Here is a 19989-nt window from a genome sequence, read left to right as displayed (position 1 = left end):
GTGTCGTTCAGCGGAGACTTCGTCACTTGGAAAATGACAAGGGAGAAGTTCCGCTGGCGGGGTTTCGCTCAGCGGAGACTTCGTCACTTGGAAAATGACAAGGGAGAAGTTCCGCTGGCGGGGTTTCGCTCAGCGGAGACTTCGTCACTTGGAAGATGACAAGGGAGAAGTTCCGCTGGCGGGGTTTCGCTCAGCGGAGACTTCAGACGGTTGGGGAATCCATCGCAAGTGGTTACTTCCACCAGACACTTCGTCTGGTGGTGGTTAACACGTGTCTAACCCGTAGAGGGTTAGCGTGCGGAGGCTTGTCTCCTAAGCCTAGCCGTCTTCTCGCCATTAATGATGGTAATCATGGATTCCGTAACCGAGGCGACGCCTCGGTTAATCCGGAGAGTAAGTGGAAGATCGCGACACGTGTACGGCCGGTGCGTGATGTCGTTTTTAGCGGACGGCTGAGAACGCGCTGATGTTGACATAAAAGGGGGGGAAACTCAGCGAGATTTGACACTTTGGCAAAAGCTTCAAACGCAGTCGTCGTCTTCCTGCCTTGCTCGTGTGATACCGAAGGGAGAGGCTGCCAGAGTTTGGAGGTATCGTTTCCGGAAAAACGAAGATTTTCCCCCCTGAAGGCTCTCGCTCACCACTACTCCGGAGTTTTCGTCACTAAGGTTGGTTTCTTGATTTCTGTCCCTGTTTTATTGAATCTGCTATTTTCTGGGTTTTGGTGTTTTTGGATTTTGGGAGTTTTTCTGTGCTTTTCCGTGTTCTGAGGTGTGAGGTGAGATTTGGGGGGGGGGGGGGTGGTTTATTGTGGTTGGCAGAGAGTTGGCGTTTAGGGATGTGCTAGATGGTCGAATCTGGGTGGAGTGTGCTTGTTCTTGTTTTGGCATTTTCTGGGTAAATTGCCCTTGATGTTCTTAGCTGTGACTGATGTAAGAATAGGCTAGATCTGTGTTTGTGCTAACTGGTGTGGGTTTTAGGGTTTGGGATGGCTAACGTCATAGAGATTTCGAGCAATGAGGATTCCGGGTCTGACGTGTCATTCAGCGCGGCGGATAGGGCTTTTATTGACTCGTTGCGTCCGTCTGCCTATGCAGGAACCTCACTGCCAGAACCGCTAGAGGTTGAGCCGCTACAGACCATATTCTGGGAAGTAGCCATGGGTCGTGGTCCACGTCCAGAGAGCTCTAGGGCGGGCGAGGCCGCTGCTGCAAAAGCTAGGTGCGACGAGCGTTTGGCGAGCAATAGCGCCGCCAGCGGCTCCGCTGAGATAGAAGAAACGGCGGGGGAGCACGTTGAGTCAGCGTGGTTCTTCCCGGATGGCACTGCTGTTGATGAGGCAGGAGGGCGGATGAATGCCGCCGCCGTTACCCGAATGAAGAAGGCCTTTTGGCTGCCGGGATCGGTGAAGCTGCGCCCGCCGACGGTAGATGAGAAGGCGTCGATTCTCCCAGAAGGCGCGGCGGCTGTACATGAGGCGATATTCCGCCAAGGAGTGACACTCCCGCTGGTGCCGAATCTCCAAATCCTGGTGTGCGAGTTTGGCCTTACTTTTGGTCAGATTTGCCCCAACATGTGGCGGTTGATGTTGGCGATGAACTCGCTGTGGCGGTTATCTGGGTGCGAGGGGCCTACTGTGGCGGAGGTGATGCACTTCTTCGAGCTAACCTACGTGAAGCGCCAGGGTTGTAGAGGGCAAGTGAACCTGAGCCGCCGCCAGGGAGCGCCCAAGTTGATTGAGAATCTAAGGGATTCCATGTCCTATTGGCGGGGAAGCTTCTGCGTCGCCACAGAAGGGTGGGAGTACCAGGCTGTGGGGAACGAGGGAGGGCCGGCGTTTAGGATTAAGTCGGAGTTTCAACCTATTCGAGGTCGGTAACTAAGTTCCGCTGACTGCATCTGGCGGGTGCCCGTATTGTATGTATTTTGACTAATTGGTTTGTGCTTGTGCAGCGGGATTGCGGTACAACTTAACGCGCGAGGAGGAGTGTCGCGTGGCGCGGATTAGAGGTTGTTGGCGGAACCGCAACTTGCTGGACTTCCGACTTCTGACTGGCTGGGAGTTGCTAGTTGCTCAGAAATTAACTCGGGCCGTTGGTAAGAAATTGCCATCAGGTTGCCCTTGTTTTTTTTTTTTTTTTTTTTTTTTTTTTTTTTTTTTTGTGCTAAGTAGCCAACTGACTGATTGAGTTTTTTTTTTTTTTAGAAACGCCGCCAGGTAACAAATCGAGCCGGGACGCTTTCGAAAAAGCCATGGACCGCGCGGAGATTGATAATTTCCTGGAGACGATGTACGCCGAGGGTATGGTGGCCCAGCAGACCGTAGTGGACCCTGAGACACTGGCGCTAAGCCAGTCAGAGGTTCCGGTCTTGTTGCAGATGCCGCTTCACTCGCACCTTGGCGATGATGGGCTGCCCGTCGTTCAAGGGGCCGCCACAGCGGCTGCGACGAAGGAGAGGGTACCCGCCAACCGGCGTGGTGCTCAGAAAGAAAAGCCGGTGCAGCCGGCAGGGAATGTGACCGCCCCAAGGGAGGACCCGCCGCCGAGGGTGACGAGGGCTGCTGGCGGAACTACCAGGGTGCTTGAGAGGAAGCGCCGGCAGATAAACTCCCCCAACGAGGAAGAGGATGAAGATGTGGAGACGATTGGGGCTCGGCATCAGAAGAAGGCCCGCCAAGCTCCGCTGAAAGCTGCGGTAGTGGAGGGAGAGGTGCCCACCGCCAGCGACCTGGACTCATTTGCCGCCTACGCGGAGTTTATGACAGGTGGCGAGCGGGAATTCCTCTTCCACCTGTGCGAAAGGCTAGGGTTTGGCGGCCTAGCGGGGATCTCACGCCCGACAGCGATTGACCAATCGCCCTACAGCTCGGCGTTTGGTCAGGTATCAGCCGGGCTGTACGACATGTTTGAGGCGGCGAAGAAGCAGCCTCTGGTCGAAGGGGAGCTGAGGGAGGAGATTCAAAGTCTCCAGAAGGAGCTGGGGGAGTCGAGGGAGAAGCTGGCGGAGACAGAGAGGCGGCTTGTCAAGGCTGAATGTGACTTCGCCGACGTCCGCGGTAAGCTCAACGTGGCGATCGAGCGAGACTTGGAGAGAAATGACCGCGTGATTAAGCTGGAGGAGAATAACTCCCTGCTGGAGGAGCGGATAGCTGCCAAGGATAAGAAACTTATTATCGTGCAGCGGGAGTCGGTCGCCAGGGCGACGGAGCTGAAGCGGCTGGAAGGCCAGGTTGCCCGTCTGACGGCTGAAGGGGATGCTGCCGCGGCTGCCGCTGTGGAAGCGTTCAAGCGGTCGGCGGAATATGCGAAGGCAATGACCGAGTCTGCGAAGGCCGGGGCTTTAGCAAACATAGAAATGCTGAAGCGGAAGGGCGCCATCGACTTCGCCAAAGCGTCAAAGCCTGATGCGCCGCCGGCCAAGAGTGCCCCGCTGGACAAAGAGGTCGTGCCTGCCCCAGCGAGAGGTGCCCGCTCAGGCAGTGGGGAAAGCAGTGCACATCCGATGGAAGGGTCCCAGCAGACCCCCACTCCCACACCGTCGGAGGTGTCGCGTGCCGGATTTCTGGCGGCACACACCCGGGCGGATGGCACAATAGAGACCCCCAGCCCGACAGCTCGAGGGTCCGATCAAACGAGTCGAGCGATCGTGCCGCCGCCTACTGAAACAGAAGATGCCGAGGGCAACCCCTGAAGCCAGCTGGGACCGCCAGAGATTCCCCCCTGAACTTTGTTTTTTTTTTTTTTTTTTTTTATATATATAGCGGTTGAGGTACAATAGCTTGTAACAGAAATTTTGAAATGGAATGAAGTTTCGACGTTGTGTTTGTTATGATGTGTTTGTACCGCTAGTACCTTGACTTGTATATTTTTTTTTGTGTCAATGAAACATTAAAGGAATTAAGATTGGTCCAAGTGCACCACGTAGCGGACGAGGTCCGCTGACGATTGCTGGCGTTGCCAGTTGCCCTCAGTGCTAGACTTGGTAACAATGGTTTGAATAATTCCTCGTTTCATTGATAACTGACTGATCAGCGTGTACAAAAGTGGGGTAGTACCCGTTGGGTAGCTTCCCTTAGCTAAATATTGAGCAAGAATTTAGCTAAGTCAAGATGCTCTTGGGTAGCGGTATGACTATTTGTAGTAATACCGAAGGTGTTCGGTATTCCAAGGGTGGGTCGTCGTGACGCCATCCTTGTCCATTAAGTAGAAGGTGCCTGGGCTAACGACTTCCACAATTTTGTATGGACCTTCCCAAGTTGGGCGGAGTTTTGTTGGCGGTGGAATCACTTCCTTCATTACCCAGTCCCCCAGTTGGAGGTTCCGGGCCTTGACTCTGGCGTTGTAGAAACGCGATACTCGTTGTTTGTTTTGCAAGTTGTGCAAATGGGCCTTGTATCTTTTTTCTTCTAGGAGGTCTCTATCCAGGTTGATGCCGTCGCTGTTGGTCTCCGGGCAGTAGCCTTCGACCCTAGCGGTAGGCTGAGTTACTTCAACAGGTAGGACAGCCTCTGTTCCGAACATCATACAAAAGGTTGTCTCGCCGGTGGCGGAAGTTGAAGTAGTCCGGATGGCCCATAGAACCTCTGGTAACTTCTCCGCCCACAAACCCTTGGCGTCGTCGAGTTTCTTTTTGAGCAGCTTCTTGATTATCTTGTTGGCCGCTTCGACCTGGCCGTTGGTTTGGGGATGAGCGACTGACGCAAAATTCATCTTGGTGCCAAGGTTGGCGGTGAAAGATATGAGTTCCTTATTGTTGAACTGTGTGCCGTTGTCTGTAATGATTGTATGTGGGACACCATAGCGGCAATAGATGTTCTTCCAGAGGAAGCGAATTACCTTGGCGGTAGTTATTGCCGTGAGTGGTTCCGCCTCTATCCACTTGCTGTTGTAGTCGATGGCGACGATGATGTACTTGAACTGACCCTTGGCGGTTTGGAACTTTCCCATCAAATCGAGGCCCCACGTGGAGTGAATCCATGGGCCGACGATAATTGACAGCGGCTCTGCCGGTGCATGTGGGAGATCTGCAAATTGTTGGCATTTGTGGCAAGATATCGAAATCCGCCTGGCGTCATCGCCAAGTGTGGGCCAAAAGTAGCCCTGCCGCATTGTGCGGTTGGCCAAGGATCTGGCGCCTGAGTGGTTTCTGCATTCTCCGCCATGGATTTCCGCTAGGACGGCCTTTCCCTCCTCTGGGGTTAGGCAGCGGAGGTTGGGATGAGTGAATCCTTGGCGGTAAAGTTTACCATTCTGGATATTGTAGCGGGTTGCTCTCCGCTTGAGCTGCCGCGCCTGAACCTTGTCCTCCGGCACTGTGCCGTTGCGCTTGTATGCAATGATCTCATCCATCCAGCTGGGGTTGATCTCAATGCTGAAGATCTCCGCCAGGGTCTTTGTGATACTTGGTTTGTCAAGGCATTCCACCCTTGTGTCCGCTGGACTTTGATGTGGTTGGGCGGTTGCCAGTCTCGCCAGTGAATCAGCCTTGGCGTTCTTTTCCCTGCGGATTTGTGTGATGGTGTGAAATTTGAACTTTTTGAGCAACGTTTTGACGTACCCCAAATATGCCGATAACTGCTGGTCCTTGGCCTGGAAGCTGTCGTTGACCTGGTTAACGACTAACTGAGAGTCGCTGAATATGTTGACGCTGTCAGCCCCTGAGTCAATGGCGAGGAGCAAGCCGGCAATGAGGGCCTCGTACTCCGCCATATTGTTTGAAGCTTTGAAGTTGAATTTCAACGCATACTCCGCGTTCAGTCCCCCAGGTCCTGTTAAGATGACTCCGGCGCCGCTGGCCTTGGCGCTGGCGGAGCCGTCCACATGCAGGTTCCAGTCTGAGTGTAGCGGAGCTGCCTCCTCTTCGGTAACCATTTCTGTTCCAGGCTCCGCCCCGGTGCCGGGTTCTGGCTGACGATCGGTGAGCTCGGCGATAAAGTCCGCCACCGCCTGACCTTTCATGGCGGTCCTTGGCTTGTATTCTATGTCAAACTCGCTGAGCTCAATGGCCCACTTGCTGAGGCGCCCTGAGTGTTCAGGGTTCTGCATAACCTGCCTCAGCGGTTGATTGGTTAACACGTGGATCGTGTGAGCCTGAAAGTATTGGCGGAGGCGTCTGGCGGCAACTATGAGTGCGAGGGCGAGCTGCTCCAAGGGAGGATATCGTGTCTCTGCCCCGTTCATGCCCCTACCGGCGTAGAACACTGGGAGCTCGTCCTGAGCCTCCCGCCTGACAATGGCGCAGCTTATTGCCGATGTTGAGACCGCTAGGTATATGAATAGCGTCTCTCCTTGCACAGGGACAGAAAGGAGAGGGACTGCCGCCAAGTATTCCTTCAGGCCTTGGAACGCCGCCTGACATTCTGGGTTCCAGTTGATGACCTTCTTGTGAGTTGTTTTGAGGAGCTTGAAGAATGGGGCACACTTGTCGGTGAGTCTGGAGATGAATCGAGAAAGGGCGGTTAACTTGCCCTGGAGGCACTGGACGTCTACCTTATATTTGGGGTCCGCTAGACTGAGGATGGCCTGTACCTTGTCTGGGTTAGCCTCGATGCCTCGTTCGCTGACGATGTAACCCAGAAATTTGCTGGCGGTGACCGCAAAGAAACATTTTTCTGGGTTGAGGCGCATACCGTAGACTAGGAGAATAGTTATTATGATTCTGAGGTTTGCCACATGTCCGCTGGCCTTTATGCTCTTAACTAGCATGTCGTCCACGTAGACCTCGATAATTTTTCCCAGATGTTCGGCGAACATGGCGTTCATCAACCGCTGATAAGTTGCGCCGGCATTCTTCAGACCGAAAGGCATGACATTGTAGCAGTAGAGGCCTTTGTCGGTGGTGAAGGTGGTGCATTCTTGATCGCCGGGATGCATCTTGATCTGGTTATATCCGGAGAAAGCGTCCATCATGCTGAGGAGCTCATGTCCGGCGGTTGCATCGACCAGCTGATCGATACGGGGTAGTGGGAAACTATCTTTTGGGCATGCTTTGTTGAGATTTTTGAAGTCGACACACATTCACCACTTGCCGCTGGGCTTCTTGACCATAACCAGATTGGAGATCCACTGGGGATAGATGACCTGGCGGATGAATCCAATGCCCTGGAGCTTGGCGACCTCCTCTCCTATTGCCCGGTACTTTTCCTCATCAAAGGCTCTCCGCTTCTGCTTGATAGGGTAAAAGGATGGTTTGATGGTCAGCTTATGAGTGATAATTTCAGGGGAGATACCTGGCATGTCTGCATAGGACCATGCAAATACTGCGGCATTATCACGCAGGAACTGGGTGAGCTCTGCCGCCACCTCTGGGTCTAGGTGGGCGCCTATGCGGACTGTCCGCTCAGGGTGCTCGTCCGAGATGCAGACAACTCTCAACGACGTGTCCGGGTTGACCGGCTCTTTCCTTACATATTTTTCCTCCTCGTCTCGAGGATCCTTGAAAATATCCGAGGGCGGTGCGTGGTTGCCCACGGTCAGGATCTCATGCCGGCGCGCCGAGCGCGCAATGGTCGTTGAGTAGCACTCCCGGGCCAACTGTTGACTTCCTCTCACACAGCCCGTGCCGTTGGGTGTGGGGAACTTCATGAGAAGCATGTATCCGGCGATGATGCACTTGAGCTTGTTGAGAGCCGGCCGCCCAATGATGGCGTTATACGAACTGAAGCAATCGACAATGATGAATTCCGTATGCACCTCCGCCATACATGGACTAGTGCCAATAACCAGTCTCATGTAATCAGACCCCAGCGGTTGTGTGACATCGCCGGAGAAGCTGAGCAGTGGTTCGTGATCCTGGAGTAGTTTCTTGTTCCGTTTGAGGTTGTTGTAGCAGCCGTTGAAGATGACATTGACAGCGGAGCCACTGTCCACCAAGATTCTCCCCACTGAGAATTTGCCAAGAATGGCGTCGACCAAGAATGGGTCGTCATGGGGTAAATTGACTCCGCGCTCCTCCTCCTCTGAGAAGGTGATAGGTTCCCAACCTGACTTTGGGAGTTTGGCGGATCTCTCGTAGCGGATGTTGCAGACCTCCTTTGGGTGATTGGCACGTGCATGGCACTTTCTAGCCCTGTGGGACATGCTGGTGATTGGAGCGCCGCCATCGATGGTGTTGATGCGGCCCAAGGTCTCAACATTGGCAATCACTGGTGGTGGCTGGCGTACCTTGAACTGCTCCAACTTGCCGTCGCGGTACAGAGTCTCGATGGCCGTTTTGAGGGCATTGCAGCTGTTGGTATTGTGGCCGCTGTGCTCGTGGTACTTGCACCACCTGCCGGTGTTCCTGGGCTTGCCCGTCCTTGGGTACCTTGGAGGGGGTGGCGGTGGGATCTGATCCTTGCACTGATTGTAGATGTTCTCATATGAGGCCGTTAGGACCGTGAACACTGCATACCGCTGTGAGGACTCCGCCAGCTTGTTGCGGTTATCCCCGTGGGTTTGGCGGTTGCCCTTGTTGTAATGCTGGTCCTTCTGCCGCTTGCTCTGATGGTGGCCCTGCTGCCATTCCCTCTTCTTGTCAGGTGGCGGTGTTGAAGGGGTCTTGCTAGCGGTTTCCTGATGACTGGGTGATGGCTGTGATGATTTTGCTGGAGTTGCTAGCGGCGGTGGGGTTTCTCCATACGTAATGAATTCCGCCTGGGCGTGGATGACCGCCTCACTCATAATGTGGTCGTACGCCGCATTTGGGTGATTGTAGTTGAGGTGATAGAGGAATGGCCCCTTGAGAAGTCCCTTCCTGAAGGCCGCCGATGCCATTGTTTTGTCTAGGTCACGGCACTGAGATGCTGCCGCCCGCCACCTTGTGACAAAGGCCTTCAGTGATTCGTCCTCCCCCTGCTTGACGCTGAACAGTTGACTTGTGTTGTGGTGTCCGGTGGACAATAGGATGAACCGGGAGAGGAAGGCATGTGATAGTGCATGGAATGAGTTGACAGACCCCGGCGGACACTCAAAGAACCAGTTCATTGCCTCACCGTCCAACGTCTCACTGAACAAGTGACACAAGGTGGCGTCATCGAATCCTATGTTGTTGGTGACTTTCTTGAAGGTGTCCATGTGGACAAAGGGATCGGACAATCCGCCGTAATGCGCCATCTTTGGGGTTTTTGCAGACGCTGGTCTGATAGCTTGCAGAATCTCAGCGGTGAATGGCCAAGGTCTGGAAGCGAAGAGTGGATTCTGGGTTGGCGCTGGGGCGCCCGACTCCGCCCGGATCAGCCTTTGCTCCAGTTGGTGCATCCTTTCCAATATCTGGGAGGTTGCATCGCTGGCGGTGTCAGCCCAGGTACTCCGCTGGACCTGCCTGCGCCTTGGTGCAGGCGGATGGCCTTCAGTCCTTGCCCTAGCCTCCGAACGGTTGGTATGCGGCACTGATTCCGCCTCCTGCTCAATCATTAGTTGGGGGATGGGCGGTGGTCCCATTCCCGACAACTCAGGTGGGTTCAGCGGTACCTGCATCTGTATGACTGGCCCTGGTGCCAATGTGCCAGTGCCGGGTCGACTACGTCTGGTGCTGCGTGACTGCTCGCTCAGTGCTGGGCGGGCGGTAGGCTCCAGGGTCCTCTTTAGCTCTTCAAAACGTGCCAAGAGCGTAGCCACCTGTCCCTGGGCCTCAGCCTTCTCCTTACGCTCCTCCTCACGCTCTCTGTTTGCCCTATGAAGATCCGCCAGTGCTATCTCGTACATAGCGACGAGATCCTGGCCCGGCGGGCGGCTGCTGCTTCGGTTTGCCTCGCCGCCGGGGTTGGCCGGTGTTGTAAATAGTGCGCGGTTAACGCCTATCGTTGGATCGGAGGGTTGGGGGATGGTGGACTGGTCCGCCCGCTCCTCAGCGTTCCCTCCGCTACCGTTAGTCATGGTGGATGTAGTGGGATGACCTTTTGTTCAAGGATTCCCACAGACGGCGCCAATGTTAATGTCTAAAAGTTCGGCGGTAGCTGAACCTTTGTTAACGCTAATCCGGTGGGCGGATTGGTACTTATGTTGTTCTCAAAGCTTCCGCTACCTGTCAAGTGAAATACACAGGGCGTCAGAGGGAGACCGCGCCGGGCGGTCTTCAACTCTCCGATGCCTAAGTTAGTCAATGTATTTATGTTGACAGAGTAACAGTAGATAAGTATTGAATGCGTAATTAATGAGGAGAGAGGAGAGAACCTTTTATAGGTGAGGAAGAGGTTGATCTTCTCTTTGTTTTCGATGTGGGACTGATGTGCTTCAGTCCGCAGCTCTGGGAGCTTCTGATGCTACCTTGGCGCGGCGCGTTGGCGGTGATCCAGGGGTGATCCGCCGCCGAGGTTGTAGCCCGCCTGGCGGTGTGTTTGCATGTCATTCCTTTGGTTGGAATTAGTACCTTTGGCGGTCGAATGAGCGTGGCCCATTATAGCTAATTATGCTTGCAAATGTACATGTATGTACACCATGCAAAGAGCTGAGTTGAACCAAGCCAAAGAAGTGTTGAATAAGACGTTAGGAGATCCTAACGCTATCCTTGGTTCCCTGGGCCAACCATCTGGTTCAGGTAAATATGTGCCGCCAAATCAGCGGGAAAAGGGTAGCAGCAGTACAGCTACGCCTGCCGCTACACCTGCCGCAACCGCTGCTACCACGCAAGTGAAAGATAAGGAGTGAGCTCTGGTTATTGGCGGCAGCAAGGAAAAAACCACACCGTCAGGTGGACAGACCGCCAGACAGAAGCAGCAGGCATCGAAAAATGCTGACACTTCGTCCGACCCCGCTGTGTTCATTCAGTATGACAGCGATGGAGCAGAGAATGTATACCAAGAGCTGCCAGGAAGCTATTATGGGATTGACCAGGCTGGTAACCCGATCAAGATAACAGCTTTGGCGAAAGAGATGTCTATGCCAGCAGTGACTCTTCAACAACCCGCTACAACCCGCGTTGTGCAGATAGGAGAAGGGACAGCAACTGTAAACCAAGCAATACCTGTGCAGCTTGCTCGCCATGCAGCGGCCATACCACCTCCTCCTCCTCCGGGTCCAGAATATGTGAGACGAGATGAGGTAGAGGAGATGATTAGACAGGCTAACCCTAGGGCCCAGATGGATGGGGTCTATGAGGGACCTTTCCCACCGCACATAATGCTCGCGCCTTTCCCCAGGGGTTATAAAAACATCATATTTGCTACCTTTTCAGGGGAGGATACCGAGAATGCGGCAACTCATCTGGCCAGGTTCAGGGTACAATGCGGCCAGTACCAGAATGATGACATCCTCAAGTGCAGGATCTTTGGCACTTCTCTATCAGGGGCTGCCTTTAGATGGTTCTCCAAACTGCGACCAGGAACTGTGGCAGATTGGCCTGCAATGGAAAAGCTCTTCCGAGAGACTTTTGGGGCCACATAGCCTGAGGTAGACTTGGCTTCTCTCACCCAGATGGCCCAACAACCCACGGAGTCCGCTGTGGCCTACCTTCAGCGTTTCCAGATTCAGAAGGCCAAACTGAATGTGATCCTGCCGGAGAAAGAGTTGATCAAGTTGGCGATCAAAGGCTTAGAGCCGCGCCAGCGAAAGAAGCAGCATGGAAGCATGATTCAGTCAATGGGAGAGCTCATCACAGAGGTGGGAAGCTTCGAACATATCCTCAGAGAAACTGATGCCAGGAAGAATGCGTCCAGAGGGACATATGTACCAGGGAAAAATCGCACCGTAGCGGCCCTGAGCTATCAGCCGGCTACGTATGATCCTTACTATAACTATCATAGTGAGGATTTGGTTCAGGAGGACGATGAGGAAGATGAGAGCGACATCGCTGCTTATGAGCTGACAGGGAGAAAGAACCCAGCCTTGAAGCAACTGAAAATCTCCAAGGAACCGGTCAAGCTCAAATCGATGGCCTTCACTAAACCTGAGTTCGCGGCGTATACATATGATGCCAACAAGGCACACGAGATTCTAGATGAGATGATCGCCGCGAAGATGGTGAAGACCGACTTTGGACCTTTCCCTCGACCAGATCAGCTGAAAGGAAAGAAATATTGTAAATTCCATAACTTGTGGAACCATAATACAGCTGACTGTGTGAAGCTCAAGGACCAGATCCAGGTATGGCTCAATAACGGTAGTCTTCAAGTGGAGGCTCCAGTAACTGCAGCAGCGCTTGTTGACCTAAACCCTTTTCCTGATACTGGGATCAACATGGTTGATGTGAACTGGACCAAGCAGAACCAGAGGAAACCAACCCTGGATTTGAACACAAAGGGGCGAGAAGGAGAGCTTAACGAGGCCCCTGCCCAGAAGAAGGCTAAACCATTTGGTCAGGCCTTGCCCGTCGTGTTATGCTCGCGGTGCAAGGAAGAGTGTGGCATCCAAGTGTCGCACGAAGAGGTTGAGCAGACATTTCATTTTGGCTCTCTCCCGCCCATCAAGTGGGCCTCGCCATCGCGAAACTACCAAACTTCCAGCCCGAGAGGAAAAGAAGACTTCGGGTCACCTACAAAGGACTCCAATCTGTTTAAGAAGCTGAGGGCAGCTACGGTTGATCAACAGACGGTGGAGAAGGCTGCAAACAAGCACAAAGACATTCTGACAAAACCCTACATACCACCTGCTTCAACCGCTACTATCAAGGAAGGGAAGTGGTACACCAGGGAGAAGGGGAAGGCAGTGGAGATAAGCCCTTCCAGAAAGCGAAAACTGCAGCGCAGGTTTGGGGAAGCCAAGCGCGCGCTCGAGGCTCTAGACCAGGGCCTGATCAACCCCTCGCGATTGGTCAAATCGCTTGAGCAATATCAGAAGGAAATGGAAGCACTTGCTGCCAAGCCATTAGTGGCCCCTCGCAGTTTGCGAAAGCAAGCGAACTCAGCGATAGGGGTTTCTGAGCCCAGTGTTTTTTGCAGAATTACCAAGGAAAGAACACTTCCACCAGCCAGAAAGGAGAGCTCGCCGTCCAAGCGACCGCACGTCAAGCGCCGTTTGTTTCGCGACGAACCGGAAGCCAAATCCTCAGTTTTCGAGAGACTGGGGGGCAAGGATAGGACTACCGACACTTTACAGTGGAGACCTAAAAAAGTCCAGAGTGTAGTAGTTGCTCCCTCAGATTCTGCTAGGGAACCAAAATCAGTTTCTCCTGAACACGCTCCCGTGGTTCAGGAGCATGAGCAGTGTGAGATAAAAGGCCTCACTGAGGGGTCCTTAGTAGACAGGTTGGCTAAACAGTTCAACACGGTTATCCCTGTCAATGAACCCAAGCTCAACCTGGAGGACGACATAGGTAAATTAGACACGTCCTGCAATATGGTTTATGATCTCCCAGCGCGGTATGCAATACCGGTCGCGGCTCAGGAATGCGTAGAAGCTGAGGAAAGTAATACACAGCCCCTGCAGATCACATCAGCGGTCCCAACACCGGTAGAAGAGATTGTCTGTCTGGAAACAGAGGACGCCAACAGTAAAGAATTCTTCATGAGCTTCACTAGGCCAACGCCTGCTATGGTCCAGCACATGAGACCTTTATACATCACGGCGGACGTTGGCGGTACCAAGGTTAGCAAGATCATGGTTGATACTGGAGCTGCGGTTAATGTCATTACTACTAGAACCATGCACTTGCTTGGAATCAAGAAAGAGAAGATCCAGTCAACGTCCCTCACTCTCAAAAACTTCGCAGGGACTGTGACAAAGACCTTGGGATTACTTTTCTTGCATATCAAGGTAGGTCCAGCAGAGGGAGTTTATGCTTTCTTTGTGACAGATTGCTATGCGGCCTACAGCGCTATCCTGGGAAGGGACTGGATTCACCGGAGCTACTGTGTTCCGTCAACCCTCCATCAGGAACTTATTATGTGGAACAGGGAGACAGATAAAGCTGAGGTAATCAAAGCGGATCCTCATCCATTCCCAGTTTCCGCGAATTATGTAGATGCCAGGTACTATTTGGAGCCTATCGCTCCATTGCAAGTCAGTGGCCTCGATAACAAAGGCCGCCCCACAGGGGTGACGGCCTCTGAACTGGCACAGTGGGGGCTTACGCTCGCAAAAGAAGGCTTGGAAAGGCCTGGCCACGCTGTGCCTAAACCCTTAAACGATTAATGGATTACGACCTTCCAGCGGAAGGGATAGAGGCCCTCCACTCGCTGTACGAAAGATTATCATCATATCTAGTGGAAAAAGAGGCCTATGAGCGAATCGCGACTTTGGAAATCGTTGAAGAGGAACTCTCTGATCAGGAACAAGAGGATGAGGTGGAGATTCAGCTCGCTCCGGCAGCGTTGGACGACACGCCTCCCAAAGTCAGAGACCCTACCGAGAAAGTCAATCTCGGGACAGCAGATGAGTCCATGGAAGTGGCTATCAGCGCTTACCTAGAGCCTAGCGAGAAACAGAGGCTTATCGACTTATTGCTAGAATTCAAAGACTGCTTTGCGGAAAAGTACGAGGATATGCCCGGCCTGTCACCAGACTTGGTTTGCCACCAGCTACCAACACTCCCTGACAAGAGGCCTGTGAAGCAAGAACCGCGAAGAATGAATTCAGAAACTCAAATCCTCGTCAAAGAGGAGGTTGAAAAAATGCATAAGTCAGGCATTATCAGGGTGGCCAAATACAATCAGTGGCTATCTAACATAGTGCCTGTCCGCAAGAAGAATGGCAAGATGAGGGTCTGCGTAGACTATAGAGACCTTAATACTGCCACGCCTAAGGATGTCTACCCCATGCCGGTCGCAGATATGTTGGTCGACGCCGTTGCGCGACATGAATTATTGTCCTTCATGGACGGCACTGCAGGATATCACCAGATTCCGGTCGCAGAAGAAGACAGACACAAAACCGCGTTCCGCTGCCCTGGGTTCGCGGGCGCTTTTGAATATGTGGTTATGCCTTTTGGACTAAAGAACGCTGGTGCGACTTATCAACGAGCCATGAACCTAATCTTCCATGACATCCTTGGAAAGATTTTGGAGGTTTACATTGATGACGTGGTTGTCAAATCCCAGAAAAGGGGGGATCACATCACAGATCTCAGGAAAGTGTTCGAGCGCATGCGACAGCACACTGCCTTCGTGGCTCGCGCGGCCTGACCCACCAGATGATCCAGTTGTCGCTGTTCTCGAGCCTATTGACGTCGATTGGCGCATTCCGCTGATTGACTACCTCAAGCAACCAGACCCTACAGCAGACAGGAAGACTCGTTTTCTTTCCTTGAATTATTTCCTCAGAGGTGACAAGCTGCGACGTCGTGGGGAAGATGGCGTAGACTTTCGCTGTGTCTATGGCCGCGAAGCCAAGAGGTTAATGCGCGAAGCACACACGGGAGTATGTGGAGCCCATCAAGCAGGCCCCAAGATGCGTTGGCTTATCAGAAGACATGGGTATTATTGGCCCAGCATTTTGAAGGACTGTATCGCGTTCGCGAAAGGTTGCCAAGACTGTCAGGCGCATGGTCCAGTGTAGCACATTCCTAATATCCCCATGCAACCTATTATTAAACCTTGGCCTGCCCGTGGCTGGGCTTTGGACTTGATTGGGATGATTCATCCTCATTCCTCGCTCCAGCATAAGTTCATCATGGTAGCCACTGATTTCTTCACGAAATGGGTTGAGGCTGAACCTTTGAAGGAAGCTTTCGGCGCTACCATTCGCCAGTTTATCTTTCAGAATATTATTTGCAGGTTTGGCATTCCAGAAGTGTTGGTCTCAGACAGGGGGGCAGCATTTATGGGCGGCGAGGTAGAGAAACTTGTCACGGACTTGGGCATCCAGTTCGTCCACAGCACACCATATTATGCCCAATCCAATGGTCAAGCAGAGGCCAGTAACAAGATTATTATCACCTTGCTCAAGAAGATGCTTGTTGAAAACCCTAGACAGTGGCACGATACGTTGTATGAGACCTTATGGGCTTATCGTACCTCCAAGAGAAATCCCACTGCTACGACCCCGTATGCACTAATGTTCGGTCATGATGCCATCTTACCGTTGGAGATCAACGTCCAGTCTCTGCGCGTCCAAGATCAGCACCACTTGATCGGGGAAGATTATGTTCAGGCGATGTGGCAAGAACACGAAGATCTCAGCGAGCAACGCTTGACAGCTTTGGACAACTTGGTTTTAGAAAAGCAGAGGATTGCTCGCGCCTATGATAAGAGGACACGTGGCCGTAGTTACAAAGAGGGTGACTTGGTTTGGAAGGCTGTTTTGCCTTTTGGCGAGAAGTTGACCGGTCGCGGTAAATGGACTCCGCGATGGGAAGGACCCTTCGTTGTTCATCGCATTCTGGAGCGCGGGGCCTTTCACCTCAAAGATTTGGATGGCGCCCTCCACCGCAATCCCATTAACGGGCGTTTCCTGAAGAAATACTACCCTAGTGTTTGGGAGTTTGAAGATCCACCGGATCAACCTTCTTCTCAGCCAGGGGGGCAACCTTAGTCTCCCCAGGTTCGCTTCATCCATATTCAGGCCTTTTCTGTGGCCTTAGTATCCTGTACTTGCTTCACCTACGCATACTAGGGGGCAACACTCTGTACATTCAGGCCTTATTTGAGGCTTTTCGGTCAACGATTTCAAATTTCAATTTTTCTTTTCTTTGACATTATGGTGTTAAGAATGCATGTAATGGCCTATACCTGAGGCCTTATTTTATACTTTGATTTGCAAAAAAGTGTTAAAAACCTTCCATTCATAAAGTGGCTTTGCGGCCAAAGAGCAGTACAAAGTGCAAATCAAAATAATTACATTTGCGGTTTACAAGGCCAGAAGTGGCTTAGAGTAAAAATCATAAAGTTACAGATCTACTGAGAGTTTCTGGATCTTGTGGCAGCGAAGGGGCTGTGGACATTCCTACTCTCCCTCTCTTCACCCACATGCCTCATCTGCTCTGAGTTGCAGCCGCTACCGTCTATACCGGACCAAAAAGGAAGGAAATAATCCATCGCAACCCTTTTGGTTGGATTACCCTCCGGGATGGAGATGGTCTTCACAGAGAAGCGCGACTCACAACCACATCTACCTCCAGGGGAAAAACATAAGTCACGCAGTCAGACCCTGGAAGTAGGCTACGGAGCAAGAACAGGCGACCCATATTGGTCTTCCGCCCTTCTTCCTCCTGCTCCACGCGGGCAATCTGAGAGAGAGGACCCCTCAGAATCAGGTTCCGCCGCGGAGGGAGCACCACATGTTCTTCGGTCTAAATGAAACCGGTGGATTTCACCGCGACCTCCAGAGACCAAAGACATGTGGTTGGACCTGAGGTTAGGCCATAAGACCTACCCAGGTATTGAGGTTAAGCCATAAGGCCTAGGAATTTGAGGCTAAGGCTAATATCGTGAGGAGAAGATTGTAGAAACTGGAGAAAGAGAAGTAGAGATTGCGATACTATCTCTGGGAGACCCATATTCAGTTGTGTCTATCATCTCCCCAGAGTGCAGGTATTTATAGTGCCAGTCTCAGTGGCCTTGGCCGTACGATGGTTGGTTGTGATATTCTCATTGCCATCAATGAGCGTATCAATTGGTGTTAAATGCTAGGATCTCGGAAATGAAGATAATTGAAAGCGCGTGGAAGGCGGGGCAGTCTCCAAGGAGGTAACCGCTCCATTTCGAGATTATCTTTTCAATCTTTTCGAACAATTTTAAAAGCGATTAAAGCGCTGAACAGTTCGAGAAATTAAGTTGGCATGTATTTGGGCCAAGCAATGTGGGCTAAATATTAAGTTAAGAATAATATCATTGTTCATACAAAACATGGGCTTAATTCTAGAGGCCCAAAAGTCTGCGGCCTGCATGGGTCAGGCGAAGGAAAAGTTCATCTAAACGAAAACTAGCATCCGCAGCATCTTGTGCAGCTTGTTGGGCTGCCACGCGAGCTTGAGCCAGTTCCTGGGATAGCGTCTCAAAGGCAGCGAGGGGTTGTTCCAACTGAGGTTCCGCATGAGTAAGCCTGGTGGTAACGTCAGTTAACCGGGCTTGAAGAGCCTGAATCTGGGACCTCAAGTGGTTCCTTTCGAGCGTCAGGTCCCTGATGAGGTTAGCTTGGTCACCCAAGAAATCGCGCGCGGTCTCTGTTTGTTGAGTGAGGTTCTGATAGTGCGCCTCGGTCTGCCTAGCCTGCGCACTCACAACTGCCCGCTCATTGAGCCCTCGAGGGAGATTTTGCAGCAGTTGATCGACCTCTTGGAACTGATCTTCAGTGATGGCTCCCTCGGGGAGAATCACCCTCAAATATTCTAAGACTCTCACGGGCGCACCGGGAATCAGGATATCAGGGCCCAGGAAGCGACGAAGGCCTTCTTTAGCTTCATCTACGACCCCAGGAGGGGTCACTTCAAGTACACGAGCTAACCTTTCCAGAGTGGAAGGAGTTGGTTGCTCAGCGACAGGGACCTCAGGAGGTTCAGCGACAGGTGCTGCCTCTGGCATTGGTTCAGGAAGATTTCCCAATCCTCCGGCTTCAGTAACTTGGGGGGCAGGGGGAGGAGGTTCCTGACCAACCATACTAAGAGCGGGCTCAGCAGCTTCTGCCTCTACAGCTTCAGCTTCAGCGTCCTCAGTGTTGAAAGCGTTTGGATTCTGGAAGAAGTTATTGTCAGAATAGAATATTTAAGCCAGGAAATAATAATAATGAATTAGTTGGTTAAAGGAAATACCTCCTCGGCTGGGGGCTCATGCTCGACGACCGCTGGCATTGCCTCTGGGTTAGCTTCGCTGGGAACAGGAATTGAGTCAGGCGCTATCTGCTCCAGGACAGGTATATCGCTTGGTTCCTCATGAGGTGCATCCGGTGGCGGTACTCTGTCTTCGGCCTCAGGCGAGCTATCATCTATAATCTGCACTGGGACCGAGGCCAACTGTGCATTACTGGCAGCGCCCGCAGGAGGTGGAGAGTTGTTCACAATAGTTGGCGTTTGGGCTTGGGAAGCAGATGGGCCTTCACCAGCAGCTGAAGATCCTTCTTCAGTGTGTCTCGAGGACCTATGGCGAACCTGCGAATGAGGATTGTTACATGGTCACATAGAATAGAAAGAAATGGCTAACAAGTACTGAGTAGGTTTGTGTCTTACCGGTCGGTCAGCGATTGGTTCATCTTCTGCCCACAGGTCAGCTCGAGGATCCGAGCGACTGCGTTTCCGAGCCGAGAGGGCAGCGATCTATTGGGATCAGAAGATTAGGTTTGATTCATGGAAGACGTATGATTTACTCAAACAATAAAAATTTTCTTACCGTCTGCGAGTCATCATCATCAGAAGAGGATTCGTTGTCTTCAGGCCCTCTCATTACTGCCTTTTGTTTCCCAGTCTGGCCAGTGGCTTGGGAAGTGTTGGCCGCGCGACTGCCAGAGGATGGCGCGTTTCCCTGGAATAGCAAAATTTTGAATTAAAAGGGAAGAGCAAATGAGCAAAGGACAAAACACGAGTCAGGATATTTACCTCTTGAGGGGGTTCGCGGATCACGATACCAGCCTGGGCCTGACGTGGGGCTCGCGCGGGTCGCGGAGCCGACTCGGCAGCAGGAGGAGGAACTTGTGCAGCATCTTCAGGGACGCGGGCAAGTAGATCAACGTCGGCAGGGTAGGGGTATCGCAGTTCCCCGAAAATGGCAGCGAATAACTCATCATGCTGTTGCCTCCAGCAGTTAACAGAAACTTCTGCCCACCATGCCTCGTATCCTTCCTCAGCCCCATCCATAGAGTCAATCTCTCTAGCCCAGTCAGGGAGGTCAACCAGTACGAGTGTGCTTTGTGCTGGCGGAGGCCCAGAAATGGGCCCAAGTCTACGCCAAGAGGTATTGTAATTCCAAGCATCATACAGAGGGAATGGCACTAATTGAACAAGGCCGAGTTGGCGAGCGAAGTGGTTGGGAGCATAGAGTTCGTAACTGAGTTCGTCAGCGGCAATCCTGATGTCGGAACAGGAGATTGCGCGGCGAAAGGCCAAGCGCGCGCGATCGCTGTAGCGAGAGGCGCCAGGAAGAAATCCGTGTTCAAGCGGAGCCGGGAATCTTCGACTCAGCACTAAGTCGCAGTATGGCATCTCGTG

At 52.5% G+C, this 19989-nt stretch overlaps 1 protein-coding gene across 1 annotated transcript; it reads right to left on the bottom strand.

Annotated features, from left to right (window-relative positions):
- Positions 1–13151: 13151 nt before the first annotated feature.
- On the bottom strand, positions 13152–19638 carry LOC133731351 (uncharacterized). The gene is made up of 6 exons (XM_062158743.1): positions 19381–19638; positions 19232–19306; positions 19015–19101; positions 18601–18936; positions 18338–18523; positions 13152–13214 (listed from the first exon to the last, which is right to left on the bottom strand). The coding sequence occupies exons 1-6, from the start codon at positions 19636–19638 to the stop codon at positions 13152–13154; spliced, it is 1005 nt and encodes a 334-aa protein (XP_062014727.1).
- Between the last annotated feature and the right edge of the window lie 351 nt (positions 19639–19989).

This window comes from Rosa rugosa, chromosome 2 (genome assembly GCF_958449725.1).
Source record: "Rosa rugosa chromosome 2, drRosRugo1.1, whole genome shotgun sequence".
NCBI lineage: Eukaryota > Viridiplantae > Streptophyta > Magnoliopsida > Rosales > Rosaceae > Rosa > Rosa rugosa.
The sequence above is the reverse complement of the archived record's forward strand: the minus strand, read 5'-3'. Positions and strand labels throughout refer to the sequence as shown.

Coding starts and splice junctions, on each gene's coding strand:
- LOC133731351 (XM_062158743.1), bottom strand. CDS start 19,638: ATGGATGGGGCTGAGGAAGGATACGAGGCATGGTGGGCAGAAGTTTCT. Junction 19,307..19,380: donor TCCGCGAACCCCCTCAAGAG/GTAAATATCCTG, acceptor TTGCTATTCCAG/GGAAACGCGCCATCCTCTGG. Junction 19,102..19,231: donor AGACTGGGAAACAAAAGGCA/GTAATGAGAGGG, acceptor TGATCCCAATAG/ATCGCTGCCCTCTCGGCTCG.